The sequence below is a fragment of the Sus scrofa genome, chromosome 7 (genome assembly GCF_000003025.6).
Source record: "Sus scrofa isolate TJ Tabasco breed Duroc chromosome 7, Sscrofa11.1, whole genome shotgun sequence".
Taxonomy (NCBI): Eukaryota; Metazoa; Chordata; class Mammalia; order Artiodactyla; family Suidae; genus Sus; species Sus scrofa.
Window position 1 is genome coordinate 86302713 of NC_010449.5, and position 14457 is coordinate 86317169.

The 14457-nt window shown below is 53.3% G+C and overlaps 1 protein-coding gene across 2 annotated transcripts in view; it reads left to right on the forward strand.

Annotated features, from left to right (window-relative positions):
* Positions 1 to 14457, forward strand: part of FAM174B (family with sequence similarity 174 member B) — a 174984-nt gene that overhangs the window by 120743 nt on the left and 39784 nt on the right. Inside the window, exon 3 of one of the 2 annotated variants that reach the window (XM_003128619.5) lies at positions 418 to 2271. The exons of the other annotated variant lie outside the window; for it this stretch is intronic. Coding sequence (XP_003128667.1) covers positions 418 to 421 — 4 coding nt within the window. The 3' untranslated portion in view covers positions 422 to 2271. Of the gene's footprint in view, positions 1 to 417; positions 2272 to 14457 lie in introns of those variants that run through there. 2 annotated transcript variants of the gene reach the window in all.

The following is a 14457-nucleotide window of genomic DNA, read 5'->3' on the forward strand; positions in this document are numbered from 1 at the left end:
GCTGAGCCCTGGCATGAACAGCCTTAGATGTGCTAGGGAGGGGGACACAAGGAGGAAGGAGGTTGTGTACTAGGGATCTGTGTGAGGAGCTGGGAAACAGTCTCTTGCTGGGAGAGGAGGGAAGGGAAGGGGGTCCCTGGAGGAATGAGACCTTCCAGACAGCATGTTCAAAGGCCCTGAGGTTGAGGAGGGTGGGTTTTCAAGGACTGAAAAGATGGCTTGTATGGCAGGAATAGAGATGGGGGTGAGGGAGCAGTGGATGGGGGGGTGGCACTTCTGGAGAGGCATGGAGAGGGATGTCAGCTGCTCTGACAGGACAGCAGTGCATCCTGGAGGGTGGACATGGTGAAGGAAGGGTCACGATAGGTGCACAGCTCTGGCAGAGGCCACTGACCCCTGTCCTTCCTTTTCTTTTAGGTAAAACCTGTTCTCCAGTAGGTTGGCATCCTGTGGAAGGTTGGTCAGCCAAAGCCCGGGGCGTGAAGAATCTGGAAGCTGTCCCATCCGAGGTGTTGAAACCAAAACAAACATTATTTTATGAAACTCTGGCACAGTTGTGTGTGTGTGGAATGTCGACTCTGAACGTCACTGCAGGAGACACCACCCTCGGATGCCCCTTTAAAATGTCACCCGTTGTTCCCTCCTCAGCGGGGCTTTTGCCTTGCTAAGGGGCAAGGCACAGAAACATGCTGGTTTTAAAAATAATCATTTTAAAGTGATCGCCAACAAAAGCAAAAGAGATCAGAAGTTATCAAGAACCTAAAAAAAAAGCCTAAAGGATATCTATCTCTACAGCAGGGTTTCTGACCGTCTGCTGCCCTGGATCTGTGACCTTCTAGGTATCTGCTCCTTCACGGTCTTTTCTGGGCTTGGTGAAGTTCTGCCCTTACGCTGGTGATGGCTGCATGAAAGTTCAAAGTGAAAGGTCTCAGAGCTGCCCCAGCTCCCAGCAGATGCAAACACGTCCTTCTGGCTCCTTTTCCTTCCTTTTTCAAAGGGTTCAGCAGAATTAGGCATGCCTAGCTTACAAAGAATTCTGAGTATCAGGGAAAAACCTCTACCTGTGTATGTGTGTGCATGTGTGGGTATTGTGTGTATGTGTGTGTATGTACAGGTGAAATAATTTTTCTCTCTCTGAAGAGAGAAGAAAGTGCTTTGGCAACCTTCAGTTAGTAATATCCCTTGTGTGTATGTCTGCCCTGTCATGAGTCTATGTTGTTGGTCTCAGAAATGGAATTTTTTTTAAAGAAAATCACTGTGGTAATTTAAACGAGTGATGGTCTGGTTGGTTGGCTGAAAAAAGCCCACTGCCAGGGACGCTGTTTGCAGTTGGTCTGGGTTGGGTTGGCCTAAGAACCCACTTGGACCCAGGAAGGCCCGGGAAGGCCCCTTCCGTGGGGGGGGGGGCAGGGCTTCAGGTAGTGGCTTATCTCAGAGCTCAAGTGCCTGACCTTTTTTGGCTTCTGGGAGTAGGGCCTTGGCTGACTTCTCAGGATGGTGAGGCCACTGTTTCCCCAGGGGTATTCGCTGCAATGAATGTGCTTCTGCTAACGTCTCCTAGCAGTGCCTTTGGGGCCTGGGGACTTTGTTCCTTCTGGAAGGTGTTTTGTAGCCTTAAGTTTCTTTTCTTTTCTGGTGTGGTGCAGGTCTGCATATCTCCCCGTTGATTGTCTGTTCCACTACTTGGGATGAAAACTCTGGCCTTTCCTGCATTCGTCCCTATTTTCAGTTTCCTGAGACAGGGCTGCTAGTACTTTGGGGTCCCCTAGTTCCTGAAGCTGGCTGGGCATGCATGCTCTATGGCCCTGGCAGGTTAGGCTGGCATGTCGGCCTCTGCGGGAAAGAGGGGGTGCTTGGGGGCAATCATGAAAAGAGTGGCCTGCTGCCCTTCAGCTCCTGTGATTTCACTCTTATGTTGACTTTCTCCTTTTCTCCGCCTTGTTTGCCAGAGGGGTGGGACTGCTCTATCTCCTCCCTCCACCGTGTCCTCGTGGGCCAGGGTGGTGACTAAACAGGATGGGCCACCTAGCAGCTGTGCGCCCTTGGAACCTTTGAACTGGAACTGTGGCTCACACTTGCCTTTCCGACAACTGCGGCCAAACCATCAGTGGAAAAGCTGGATTCTACTGCCTCATGCGTAAGCGCTGGCCTCTATCTGCCATGTGCTCACCACCTGGCCTGGTAGAGGCAGCCTCTGAGATGACCTTCCAGATGGCAGAGCTTCAGCACTACAGACTCTTCAATAAAGCACCCTTCTGGCATGAACCTCTATGCATCGGTTTGGTTGTTTTTTTGGATGCTTTTTGAGATGGAAGCCAGCGAGGTGCCTTTTTGTGATCAGGGCTGTGGGCCCGAGGCTTGGAGGAGAAGTGGGGCCCTTGGGCCATTCCCTGGTCCTGGGGCTTTGGAAAGAAAGCTTAGGAATGAAATGGTGTAGGGTGGGTGGGGGGAGAGGGCCGTCCTGTTTTTCCATATGCACTTGTGGGTATAGCACATCATTTCCTGGAGGCTGCCTCTCTGGTGAGGACATTGAACCCTCATTGCTTTTGGAGAATCTTGGGGTATCTCCAAAGAGTAGAGAACCACCTGTGTCAGAAGCTGCTTGCTGACTCTTGCCTCTGCCCTGGCTTGGCTTAGGGGCCAAGGAACAGGCAGAGAAGTCCAGGCTGGCTTAGCGCACAGGTGAGAAAATGCAGGTTAAAAAAGGCCTGTTTGCTCCCGTTTGTTTGTTTTTTTGCTTTTTAGGGCTGTACCAGTAGCATATGGAAGTTCCCAGGCTAGGAGGCAAATCGGAGCTGCAGCTGCCAGCCTATGCCACAGACACAACAATGTGGGATTCAAGCCACGTCTGTGCCCTACACCACAGCTCACAGCAATGCTGGATCCTTAACTCACTGAGAGAGGCCAGGGATCGAACCTGCATCCTCATGGATACTAGTTGGGTTCATAACCTACTGAGCCACAGTGGGAGCTCCTGTTTGCTCCCGTTCTAATGCGGACTCCTTGGGAGTTATGGAGATGCTGTCGATGGTCTGCCTGACTCTTCCCAGAGGGGCTACTCCTGGGCTCCATCTTCTCTTCAGCCGGAGCTGCAGCCTGAGGTGTCTCACGTGGCTTTTTCTCCCGGGGTGGGGGGGGGGCTGCCAGGCTGCGAACCCCCCAGGTGAGGGTTGGTCCTGTCAGGTGGGTGGGTTCCTTTGAAGGCTCCCATGGGAGGAGGGGTTGGCCTGAGGGAGAGCCTGTGTGGTCTGGGGTCAACGCTCCCCCTCTACCCCCGTTGGCTGATGGTGCACCTTGCCTTTTCTTGCCTTTTGTTTTTGAGGATTCAGTTGGGGATCAACCCCCACCATGGGGCCTTCTACACACAAAAACCAGTCTTCCCCAGTGTGCCCTGTAGGACCTACAGAAAGCCTGTAATTAAAGATAATCTAGGAGTTCCCATCGTGGCGCAGTGGAAGTGAATCTGACTAGGAACCATGAGGTTGTGGGTTCGATCCCTGGCCTCGCTCAGTGGATTAAGGATCCAGTGTTGCCTCGAGCTGTGGTGTAGGTTGCAGACGCGGCTCGGAGCTGGCATGGCTGTTGCCTGTGTTTTCTTTCACAAAGTAGTCACGATATGGCTCTTCTCATACTGTGTGGGGTTGGAGAGAGCCTGGGTGAACCTTGGCACATTATCCCCAAAAGGCCCCTATGAAGTCTTGTATTTGTGTCCCCTGTAGTGGCATTCCTAGGTTTGGGTACCATTTCAGTGGAATCGGGGAAATGATCTAGAAGAACAGGATCGGGGGGTGGGGTGCCCCAGTGCCCTAAACTTGCCAGTGGGAGGTGGGTGACCAGATCATTTCAAGAGGTTGAAGTGTTTGTATTGTCATTTCCTGGAGAAGGAAGTGGGGAGGGGAGGGGAGGGGCGCCTTCCTCAGCATCTCACCCTTCCCCTCACCCCTCTTCCCAGAGCAGCATCATGAATTTGCAGGTCCCAATACTGCTGACATTTCTCACCACTGACACCTTCCTGGGACTTCTGAAGATATTGGGGTTAGGTCTTAATTAAATGGTGACTTCCTTTGAGGGCAAGGAGCAAGTGATCTCTGGGGGCTGGGAGGTGTCTCCACTAGCCCACCATGCAGACAGGGTCTGCCCCACAAGACCCCCAAGCTGCTCCCTCTGAGACAGGTGGGATCCAGTGCTTTGTGTTTGGAAATACTAGTGGTTTATATCAATCAGAGGCTTTGAGAACACTTGATGTGGACCCAGTGTGCCCAGCATGCAGTTTGTGAAACCAGGGTTTATTTTGCATGACTCTTGGGGAGCCCAATAGAAGCAAACAGTCCTAGTGGTTGTCACTACGCACCTGCACTGCTACCTGAGCCACCTGAGCCTTTGGTCCACGAAGCACTCGGTGTGACCCTCCTTGCAAATCCTTGGGCTGTGATTTCAGGCTGGACCTTCGCCAGGCTGGCTGGCTTCTCAACTCTGTTTCCCTGGGGATGGGTTTGTGATGAGTCAGATTGATGTGGAGCCTGGTGAGCTCTGTGTGTCTGTCAGCAAAGCAGGAGGCCCACAGTCTCTGGCTTATACGTTGAATTAGCCTACTCACGTGGGGTGCTGCAAGCAGGTAATGTTGTGGATTACTCTTGGCAGGAAAGCCAGCCTGGCTATGCTGAGAATCTGGATGCAGACAGCCCGTCCCCGGTCTGGCTGCTCATGCGCCGTGCGAGCTTGGCCTCACTTTTCTTTCTCATCTGTAATATGGGAGCAGGCTTCCTTCTTTCCTTATTAGGATCATTAACAGGAATAGTTCAGCCAAGTGCAGCTGCGTGTGCCTGGCACTGGGCCACTTAGGAAATGGTTGCTTCCACTGTGAGCACTGTCAGAGTCCCTCCTGCGGGACAGGTACTTTTCTGCCTCCCCTTTCTTATTCAGGCCTTGGGAGAGTCCCTTTAGGTGGGTGTCGTTTCTGGAACCGACCTGGAGTTTTCTGCCATCATTTCCAGGGGCCTCAGGCTGTGAGAACCTCACTCCCATAAGACCCATATATCTCACGTTGGCCCAGCCCTTCAACACCTTCGAATCCAGCCAACAATGCGGCGAGGCTAGTGACTGTCTTCATTTTTGTACGTGGGGGACTGGACTGGGAAGGTCTTGTCGCTGTGTTGGGTCAGCTGGTTGCCATGGACATGGACCATGAGTCTCCTGCCCCGTGGAGGGCTCCCCTTCTGAGACCACAGCAGCTCCCTCATAAGATGTCTGAGTTCTGGGCCCAGGACCTTGAGGTCCCATGTCCCAACCCGCACCCCATGCTCTAGAAGGCCCCCCTGTGACTGTGGCCTCTTGATGGGGAAAACAATCAGCTGGTGGAGGGGAGATGCCATCTGGGGCCCACGCCCCCCCCCCTTTTCCAGAGCTTGCCCTAGAATTTTCTGCCTGAAGATCCCTGAGCTGGCTTTCAAGCCATCCTGCCTGGGGCCGTTTGTGCGCCTACACCTCAGTCAGAGAGTGGCCAGCTGTGACCAGGATGGAGATGTGCGGGCGGGGGTGTGCACAGGCGAGGGGGAGGCCACAAGGAATGACAGGAGAAGGGGAACGGGCTGTAGGCTGAGATGCTGCCCTGGGCCCAGCACACACTGAGGGCAGCTGGGTTCCGTGGGGACTGGGCTCTGGCCGCGCACCAGGGAAAAGGAGGCACATGGTCTGCGTGTCAGCTCTGACGGCATCTGCATCATTGTACAACGTTAGAACCGGGGGCGGGAGGCTGAAGCAGACCCATACCCTCAGTGAAGAGCCTGTCCGGTGGCCTGTGAGGTTAGCCCAGACTGTTCCCCAAGTTGATTTTTCCATGTTTCTTTTTTTTTCTTATCCAAGAGACGGTAGGGACGCGCTTCGAGATTGCTGCTGTTCTGAGAGCACGTCAGTTTTCTCCGTGGTGATTCTGTCCTTCACGTGATAAGATTGTGAGACCATGGTTGATTCCACCAGGCTTGGCATCCACCCCCATTTCCCGACCCTCTCGAGCTCCTTCCCAATTCCCTGGAGATTGGATGGGCACCAGTGCCCTCTTCTCTCTCTCAAGTGTACTTGGCGTCGCTCTCCATGGAAAATAAGGGCTGAAAGTGTTCTGGAAGACCAAGTGAAGAATGGCAGAGTAGTAGAAGTACCACATAAGGTAATGAAATGGAATAATCTGCTTTTCACTTGCCAGCTCCCCCAGGGGCACGGCACACCGCCTCATCAATCAGTCCCCCTTGTCCACTGCTCACCCCTTGCCGGTGGAGAGGTGGCCCAGGTGTGGCTGGCAGGCCAGCCTGGAGTCTTCCAGCTGGGCCACCTCCTGGCTGAGCCCTTTTGGCCGAGACACTGAAATTCCTAGCTGTCCACAAGGTGAGGTGTGTGTGTGTATATATGTGTGTGTGTGTGTGTGTGTGTGTGTGTGACCGTGGTGGGTGCTCTATGGCACTTCCAGCTGGAGTTCAGGGAGCCACAAGGCATGATGTGGGGCCTGTGGGGTTGTAGAGGTGAAAGGGCCAGGCACGCTTCTGTCTTCTAAGGCTGTGCGAGTACGAGGGACAGAGGTTTGCAGGCGGAACCCCATCTCGGGCGGCCTCTGTCTGACTACAGTGTCTGCGACTGCAGAGCATCCGCTGCTGTGGTTGTGCTTTTGATAGGTTCCAGGTGCCGTCTTACAAGCTCAGGCTCTGAAGCTCGATTGGAGTCCTGGTTTCTACTATTTGCCTCCATGGGACCTTGGATCCGGCCCTTAACCTCTACGCGGCGCTCCCCCCCCCCCCCCCGCCACTTACCTGTAATAGCACCCACCTCCATCTGGGCATTGTGAAGTGAATGCGCTAGTATCTTTTTTAAAAAAATTTTTATTAGAGTTGATTTACCTTGTTCTGTCAACTTCTGCTGTGCAGCCAAGTGACCCAGTCATACATCTGTACAGACTCTCTTTCTCATATTGCCTTCTATCATGTTTCATCACAAGTGATTGGACATAGTGCCCCGTGCTATACAGCAGGACCTCATTGCCTATCCATTCTAAATGTAACACTTTGCATCTATTAACCCCGAACTCCCAGTCCACCTCTCCCTCCCTACCTCAGCAACTTGCCAGAAAATCAATAAGGCAACAGAGATCCTAAATGCCTTAGTATCTTTAAGTGCTTGTGCCACCACCACCCAGCACTGACATGTGAATGCGGATGGCAGTTCTTTAGCTTCTGTTACCTCTTCTGCTTTTCCAGCGAGGAGACCGAGGCTTTGGTCAAGCGCTTCTCCAGGTCTGAAGCCCTGGGTGCTGTTGCCACCCAGTGCTGGGGCTGGGATAAAGCTCAGGAGCCCAGAGTGCAGTTCTGTGGGATTCTAGGGTGTGGAGAGTGCTGAGGTGGGGGGAGAACAGGGGTCTCCTGCCTTGGTTCTTGCCTTGGGGCAAGGCGTTTGTGGTAACCGGTGCTGGGGAGAGTGGGGCCCTGGGCAGAGGGAGGAGAGGGGAGGGGTGGGAAAGGAGGCTGCAGAGGCCCCCCTCTTACCTGGATATTCCAGTTCTTCCTCCAGGAAGACCCATTTCTTACAGAGTGGGTTGGGTCTTGGGGAAGCAAAGCTGGGCTGGAAAGAATATGGAACTGAGTTGACATCTTCCTCCTCTGATGCCCCCCTCTTTTTGTTCGTATTCTGGACACTTCAGGGGCCAACTTTGGGGATCCCACGTCCCAAGCGTTACTGCCTTCCTCTCCAAGTGGAGGATTAGATGTTCCTCAACTGGGGGCACCCAGACTCCAAATGGCCCACTCTTCTACGAGCAGTTGGGGACTTGTCGGCTCACCTGTCCAGTATCGGCTCAAGCAGCTGTGACCTCTAGAGAGATGATCTGGTCCTGTGTCTTCTGGAGCCACTGAAAGGCAGGACTAGAGTGAGGAGAAAACATTTCAGACTGGTTGAAGTAGAATTTTGATTAAAAGTGGGTTTATTATCAAAACAATGTTTTCATGGGTGACATTTTGAAAGACAGATAATTATAAAGAAGATAAAACAAGTCAGCCAGATAATAACCCTTCACAGCATTTTGGTGTGTTTTCCCTTTAACTCAAACTCACTCCCTACCTTCCTCTCTTCCTTCCTTTCTCCCTCCCTCCCTTCTTTCCATCATTTATCTGCCTATCACTTGCACACCTGTATGGAATGCCCACTTAAGCTGGGCTCTGTATCACCTAGACAGCTCAAGAAGTTGAGTCTAGGGGAAGACTAGACACATGACCTAGAGGGATTACAGAGGACAGAGGGTTGTGAAGACAGGGATGCAGGGGCCTCAGAAACCCTGATGAAGGAGGGGCCACCTCTGCCTGCACAACAGGTGACCCCCGGACTTCGGCATGGGTGCCTTTCCACGTTCTTCTCTACACATTTGGGTCATATAACCTGATTTTTTCCACTTACTGTTAGAGCATTCCCTTGTGTCCATGAATATTTAAAACAGGTTTTAAAAAGAGCCTTAGCATTGTGCTTTTTAGGCTTGCACCACTGAGTGGCCTTGTCTCTGACATATGCTGGCCAAAGCGGAGGACAGGAGGGGCCCCATGGCCAAGTGCAAGGCATGGAATGGCCCCCAAGAAGAGCTCAGAATGGCTAGTTTTCTTTCCTCCTTCTCTTTGCTCTCCTTTGCCCCTTTTGCTATTTCAGCCTGAAACCTGGGGAAGGGAGTTCCTGTTGTGGCACGGCGGAAACGAATCTGAGTAGGAACCATGAGGTTTGGGGTTCAATCCCTGGCCTCGCTCAGTGGGTTAAGGATCTGGCGTTGCTGTGAGCTGTAGTGTAGGTCGCAGATGTGACTTGGATCCCGCATTGCTGTGGCTGTGGTTTAGACTGGCAGCTTTAGCTCCAATTTGATCCCTAGCCTGGGAACTTCCAAATGCCTCAGGTGTGGCCCTAAAAAAGCGGAAAAAAAAAAAAAAAAGAAACCCACCAGAAAACAAACCTGGGAAGGATGAAGGCTGAGGTCTGCCTGAGTGCAGAACTGGGCTTGCCACAATCCATCACCTCTGCAGGTGGTCAGGCCCGGCTGTCACCACCCAGCTGTGTGCAGTTCTGACCCTCAGCTGTCCCCACCCTGGCCAAGCGGCTCAGTGACCGTCCTCATGTCACTGAGTGGAGCTCATAAAGGCAGCTCCTTCCTGCGTGGAGCCCATCTAGGGAGGGCTCCGTGGGCAGAGCGAGCTCAGCCTCCCACCCTCGGCAGACCCATCAGAGCCTCAGCAGCCTTCGCCCAGCCTCTGCATGCGTCACCCCACCAGGGGCCCCCAGTGTTCCTCACATGGGGAGAGCGTTCAGAAGCACTAGGCTCTCTGAGCCCTGGCCCTGAAGTGGCCATCATGTGAGATGCAGGTTCAGGTTTACTTGTTCTCAGATGTCTATCCAATTGTCCAGCACCACTGCCAGGGGTCGGGGCGGGGGTGTGTGTGGGGGGTGTGCCGTCTTGGACGCACACTAAGTTCTGTATCAGAGTTTTATGTTGGGAGCTCCTGTGTCTCGTCTCTGCAGTATCAAGCAGGACTGAGCACTGCCAAGCAGGGGGCACGCTGGGATTTGTAGTGTGGTGGTGCTGGCGGGGGGGGGGGGGGGCTTGGGGAGCATGGAGTCCAGCATCGTCATTCTACACTTGAGGAAGTTCAGGCTCCTGGAGTTTACGGGAACGCCAGCTAGTCCTGCACAGGAGGGTAAATTTCTTTTGAGCCTGGAGCATCTGTACTCAGAACCCTAAGCAAGACTCAGCTGGAGGCTGTGGGCTTCCTCTTCCTCTGCTTCTTCCTTTCGTACCTGTGCCTCATGGCTTTCCTGCCCGCCTAGGGAGAGGATGTGTTGTAGCACCCCCCCACCCGCTTCCAGACTGCAGTGGGCAAGGCGACTGCATGTGGGGCAGGGAGTGGATTTGGACCCACTTAAAAAACCCCTTGGATTCACAACGCAGTGCCAGTGAGGGTGGTGGCTGCCAGATGTTTCCCAAAGCAGGAGGCTCAGTGACTGAAGTGCCCAGGAATCTGAAAGACTTGAACTTCACCAAGGGGGGACCAGAGAGCACCGTGGAGAGCGGTGACTCCAACAGGCTGGCCATGGCCAACTGCGACGTCTGTTGCAAGGCTTCAGTTGCACGTTTCTTAGTCTGAAGGCCCTGTCAGGGCACGTGAGGCAGGGGCGGGAGGAGATGCCAGGAGGCAGCTGCCCAGCCCGGCAGGTCCCACTGTGAGATGCAGAGAGGTGAAGACCATGGGAACACGCATGAGAGCTCACCACAGGAGCCCAGAAAGACTCAGCTGGCTGGTGGCCTGAGACTCTGCATTTCTAACAAGCTCCCAGGAGAGGCCACCTTTGAAGAACAAGAGTTTGGCCTGCCTTTCCCCTGCACCGTGCTTTGCCACCACCCTGTGGCTTTCTGAATCCTGGCTGTGGAGGTTTAGGCCACAGGCCTGCCATGCCCGGACCTGCCCTCTCTTCTTCAACAGCCCTCAGTTACCATGATGCCTCTGGATGTCCTGGCCTGAGGGTCATGTGTGCTGATGCATCCCAGATACCGGAGGCCAGAAAGCCCAGATGAGGACATCGCTTGTGCCCTGGAGGAGAGCGGGGATTTGGTGCCATGGCCGTTTCCTCCTCGTGCCCAGGAGAACCCCCCTGTTTGGAGGATGAGGGTTTCCAGGATGGTGGGTACTGGGAAGATGGCCCTGATGTCTGAGGAAGGGTCATCTGGCCTGAGAGGAGGGTTGGTTGTCAGCCCACATGGATATTTGGCTCTTCCTGGTGAGCAGAAAGAAAAAACTGCAAAAAGTACTACAGAGTTCCCTTTCCCTCTCAGCAACCTGCAATTCAGGAAGGGAGGGTCTAGCCCAGGAGGAAACCCGACGCCCCCTGCGGGACCCTCCTGGTACTGCAGGCCAGGTTGTCGAAGAGGGATCCTGCAGTGGCATCTGTCCTAGCAGGAGCCCAAATACCCTTCAAGTAAGACGAGGGCTGGTCCCAGGCATCAGGAATCACGGGTGGGGTCGCCAATAATTGGTGCGGCATGGACGGGCCAGAGCTTGGGGTGCTGGTGCGGAGAGTTAAAATAAAAGAAGTTGTTGCAAGTCTCCAGGATTCCCAGTGAGAGTTCGGCTTTGGGTGAGAGAAAGATGGGATATGGTGTAATTCTAGGGATTTAGGCCCAATGTGATCACTGGCTGTCCAGGGGAATGATGACCACGGAGAGGACGAATACAGGAAAGTATTTGGAAACTAGCCAAGCAGTGATGCCAATTAGCTGAAGGAAGAAATAGACAACAGAGAACAGAAAGTGCTCCGGAACCCTCAGTGACATTATATATAAAAGGCTACAGGTTCAAACTTTGCAAGTAGGGGTGAAGAATCAAGAACCTAGAGCAAGAGGATGGTAAGCACGTGGGTGGAGCAATTTAAATGCCTTGGAGAACTTAAGACATTTGCCCATGGGATACTCCCGATGTAATAATAGTATGTGGGGGGTTAAATGGTGTAAGAGAAAAAAAAAAAATGAACAGTACATGGTGGCTGTGTAGATTCTGAGCGGGGTCAGGCGGACAGCAGGGTGCTGATCCCTTAGCTTGCCTCCCAGGAGAAGTGGGCAGGGAGGAGCCGCGGCAGGAGGGAGCTGCCTGGCTCAGGCTCCGTGTGAGTGCTGTGAACCACGGGGCTGAATGAGACCGAGTGGGCACTTTGGGGTGTCTGGGGTCTCCATCCAGTGAGAACAGGTAGCTCTCTTAGCGAAGGGCAAGGTGGCACACTGCCTCTGTGCACTTGAGAAGGCAGAGGTGGAGGCTGACAGCAAGTTCGCACACGAGAAAATCAGCGTGAATGTTCAGGATCTCTCCCACCCTGCCCCACCCCCTGCAAGTGAGCTCATCTGCCGCATCTCCCAGTTGCCCCAAGCCCACCCCCATCTCACGCCCAGGTCCCTTGGGCTTCCCCACTCTCGTCCCAGGCACCCACATCATCCAAGTCATCTTTGATTCAATATCTGTCCTCCTCCTCCCTCCTTGCCCCCAACCAGTTACTCACCAGTCCTTGTCACTTCTCCTCCGGCCATTGCAAGTCCTGGTCCCTCCTCCCACCCGCCACAGCCCCTGCCCCTGTCCCTGATCTCCTGTCCAGAGTCTGAACTCTGGCCTAGTTTCCTAACCGGTCTCTTGGTCCCTAGGCACCCTCTACTCTGCCCACCTTTGGGGGGCGGAGGGGGTTATCTCAAGCATGGTTTGACACAGCTGCTCCTTTAGTCAATAAACCTTCAGTGGCTTCCCATTGCCAACAGATTAAAAGTCCAAACTCTTTAACTTAGCTTAGGAGGCTCTCCGCAGCCTGCTCCTGGCTCCTCCTGCCTTTCCCTCCAGTTGCCTGCACAGCTGTTTTCCTTGCGCCCCTCCAGCCTCCTCAATTGTTCCTGGACACACCACACGCCCTCCCTTTCCAGTCCAGATGCAGTTCAAGTGCCATGTTTATGTGGGGACATCGCCCACCAGGGCCGTGGTGATGCTCTCCAGAGGTGTTTGTTCTCCGAGGTGGCCAGGGCCCCGTTGAGATTTAAGATCTAGGGAGCTCAAGTGCAAGCCCCCTTTGCCTGCTTCCTTCAGAGGCCTGAGGGCTGGGACCATGGGGTCATTTTGGCTTCCTCTGGTTTCTGCCTTCCGTACCTCTGCTCTCTGTTTCCCGGGGCACCCTGAGTGTAAGATGCGATCCAAACTCAGTCGTGTAAAATCACCTGTTTGAAGGTTTTGACTCTTTGGAGCAGCCAGGGGTGTTCTGAGGAGGGCTGTGTGCACAGACACAGTGGCACACACTTTGACAGGCAGGCTCTGGGTGGTCCTGCTTTTAACATTCTTTCACCCCCTTGCCACTAGAACATTCCCTTGGCCCCCAGGTCAGTGTTCAGCCTCTTAATCTTGCTGACCCCTACTCTTTGCCTGCCCTCTCTTGCCTCTGTGTACTCCTCCCATCCCTTCTCCCCAGCCAGAGAAATCCCCCAACCCCCCTGCTCCTTGCTTGCAGTTAGTTCGTTTTCTCTGAGCACCTCACCTCCTGCCGTGAGCATCACTCTCCTACCCTGCCCTGCCCCCCCCCAAACAGAACTCTTTCTCTCAGAAGGTGCCGTTGATCTAAGGGCCCTTGCTTATGTCACTGCAAGGTCATCAGAGCACTCACTGGTCCAGCCTTCCCCATGATGCTCCAGCTTCCTGGGTTCTTCATCCTTCTAAAGCCAGGTATGGGGTCTTGAACTTGGGCAGAGGGGCAGTGATCACTTTTGATAGTGACAATGACGGTAGTATGAGGACTGGTGGTAAGTGACTTTGGAAGTGTTTTTGGAGTGAAAATGAGTCGATTTTACCATTTGCATGATTTGAAGGCAGCTGCTGACCCAGACACCTGAAAAGTCTCGTACAAAAGGAGGAGACACGAGAAGAGGAAAATGAGGGGAGAAGAGCGGAGGGGCTCCCAGTATTTGTAAAGGAAGGAGGAGTCCATCACTACAGCAAAAACAGGGGTGAATCCCCAAAGCTGCAAAGCTGGCGGTGCTGAGCCTCTGGGCTTCATAGGATAGCTGTGATTTCATTGGTTCACTCAGAAAAAAAAAAAAAAAGGCAGCGAACCCTACTCTGTGTCAGGTGCTGTTCTAGGAACTGGGAACACCCTAGTGGCCAAAACAGACTTAGCTTTGGTGTCTGTGGAAATTTTTTTTTTCTTTTCTTTTTTTTTTTTTTTTTGTTTGTGGACGCTGTGTATGCCCCGAAGCACATGGAATTTATACTAAGCAAAAGAATACATCAAGCAAATAAAAACCCTGCCATCCTGCCGGGAGCCCTAAGGGATGATAGAGCTGGTGGTGATCAGCCCTGAATCCAGTCTGAAGGGGCTTCAGGAAGGGACTGGGGATGGATGAGGGGGGACCTGGAATGAGGCTCAGGAGAAATGGCTATGATATGGGGTGTGTCCGGAGACCATTATAGGGGCTACTTTTCTTTCAAAGAGGCTGGAGCTGATTTCCCAGCATCAGACACCCTCTCTGGGGCAGGGCTATCTGATCCCTAAGAGAAGAGAGCCTCATGGCCCCTTGCAAAGAATGGTGTGGGGAAAAAGAGGGTGATGGGTTTTAGTGATTCTAAGCAGGAGTTTTAGATTTCACTTAGCAAGAAGTGGCCTCCAGTAATAACATCATTGGTTTTGTAGAGAACCTACATCTGGATCCAGGTTCATCCCAGAAAAGGGCACAGTGAGGGCTCGTTGCAGTGTGTGGGGGGGTCAGGTTTGGGCTCAGGCATTGCGGCATCCTTGCCAGATGATTCCCAGAAATCTTTTTAGGGAAGGTGATCCGCCAGTAGTTCCTGGTGAGGAAAGACAAGATGGCTCTTTCTTTGTAAGAATAGTTAAGAGGTCTAGGATGATGTTCTCGTCTCTCCGAGAAGATTTTCT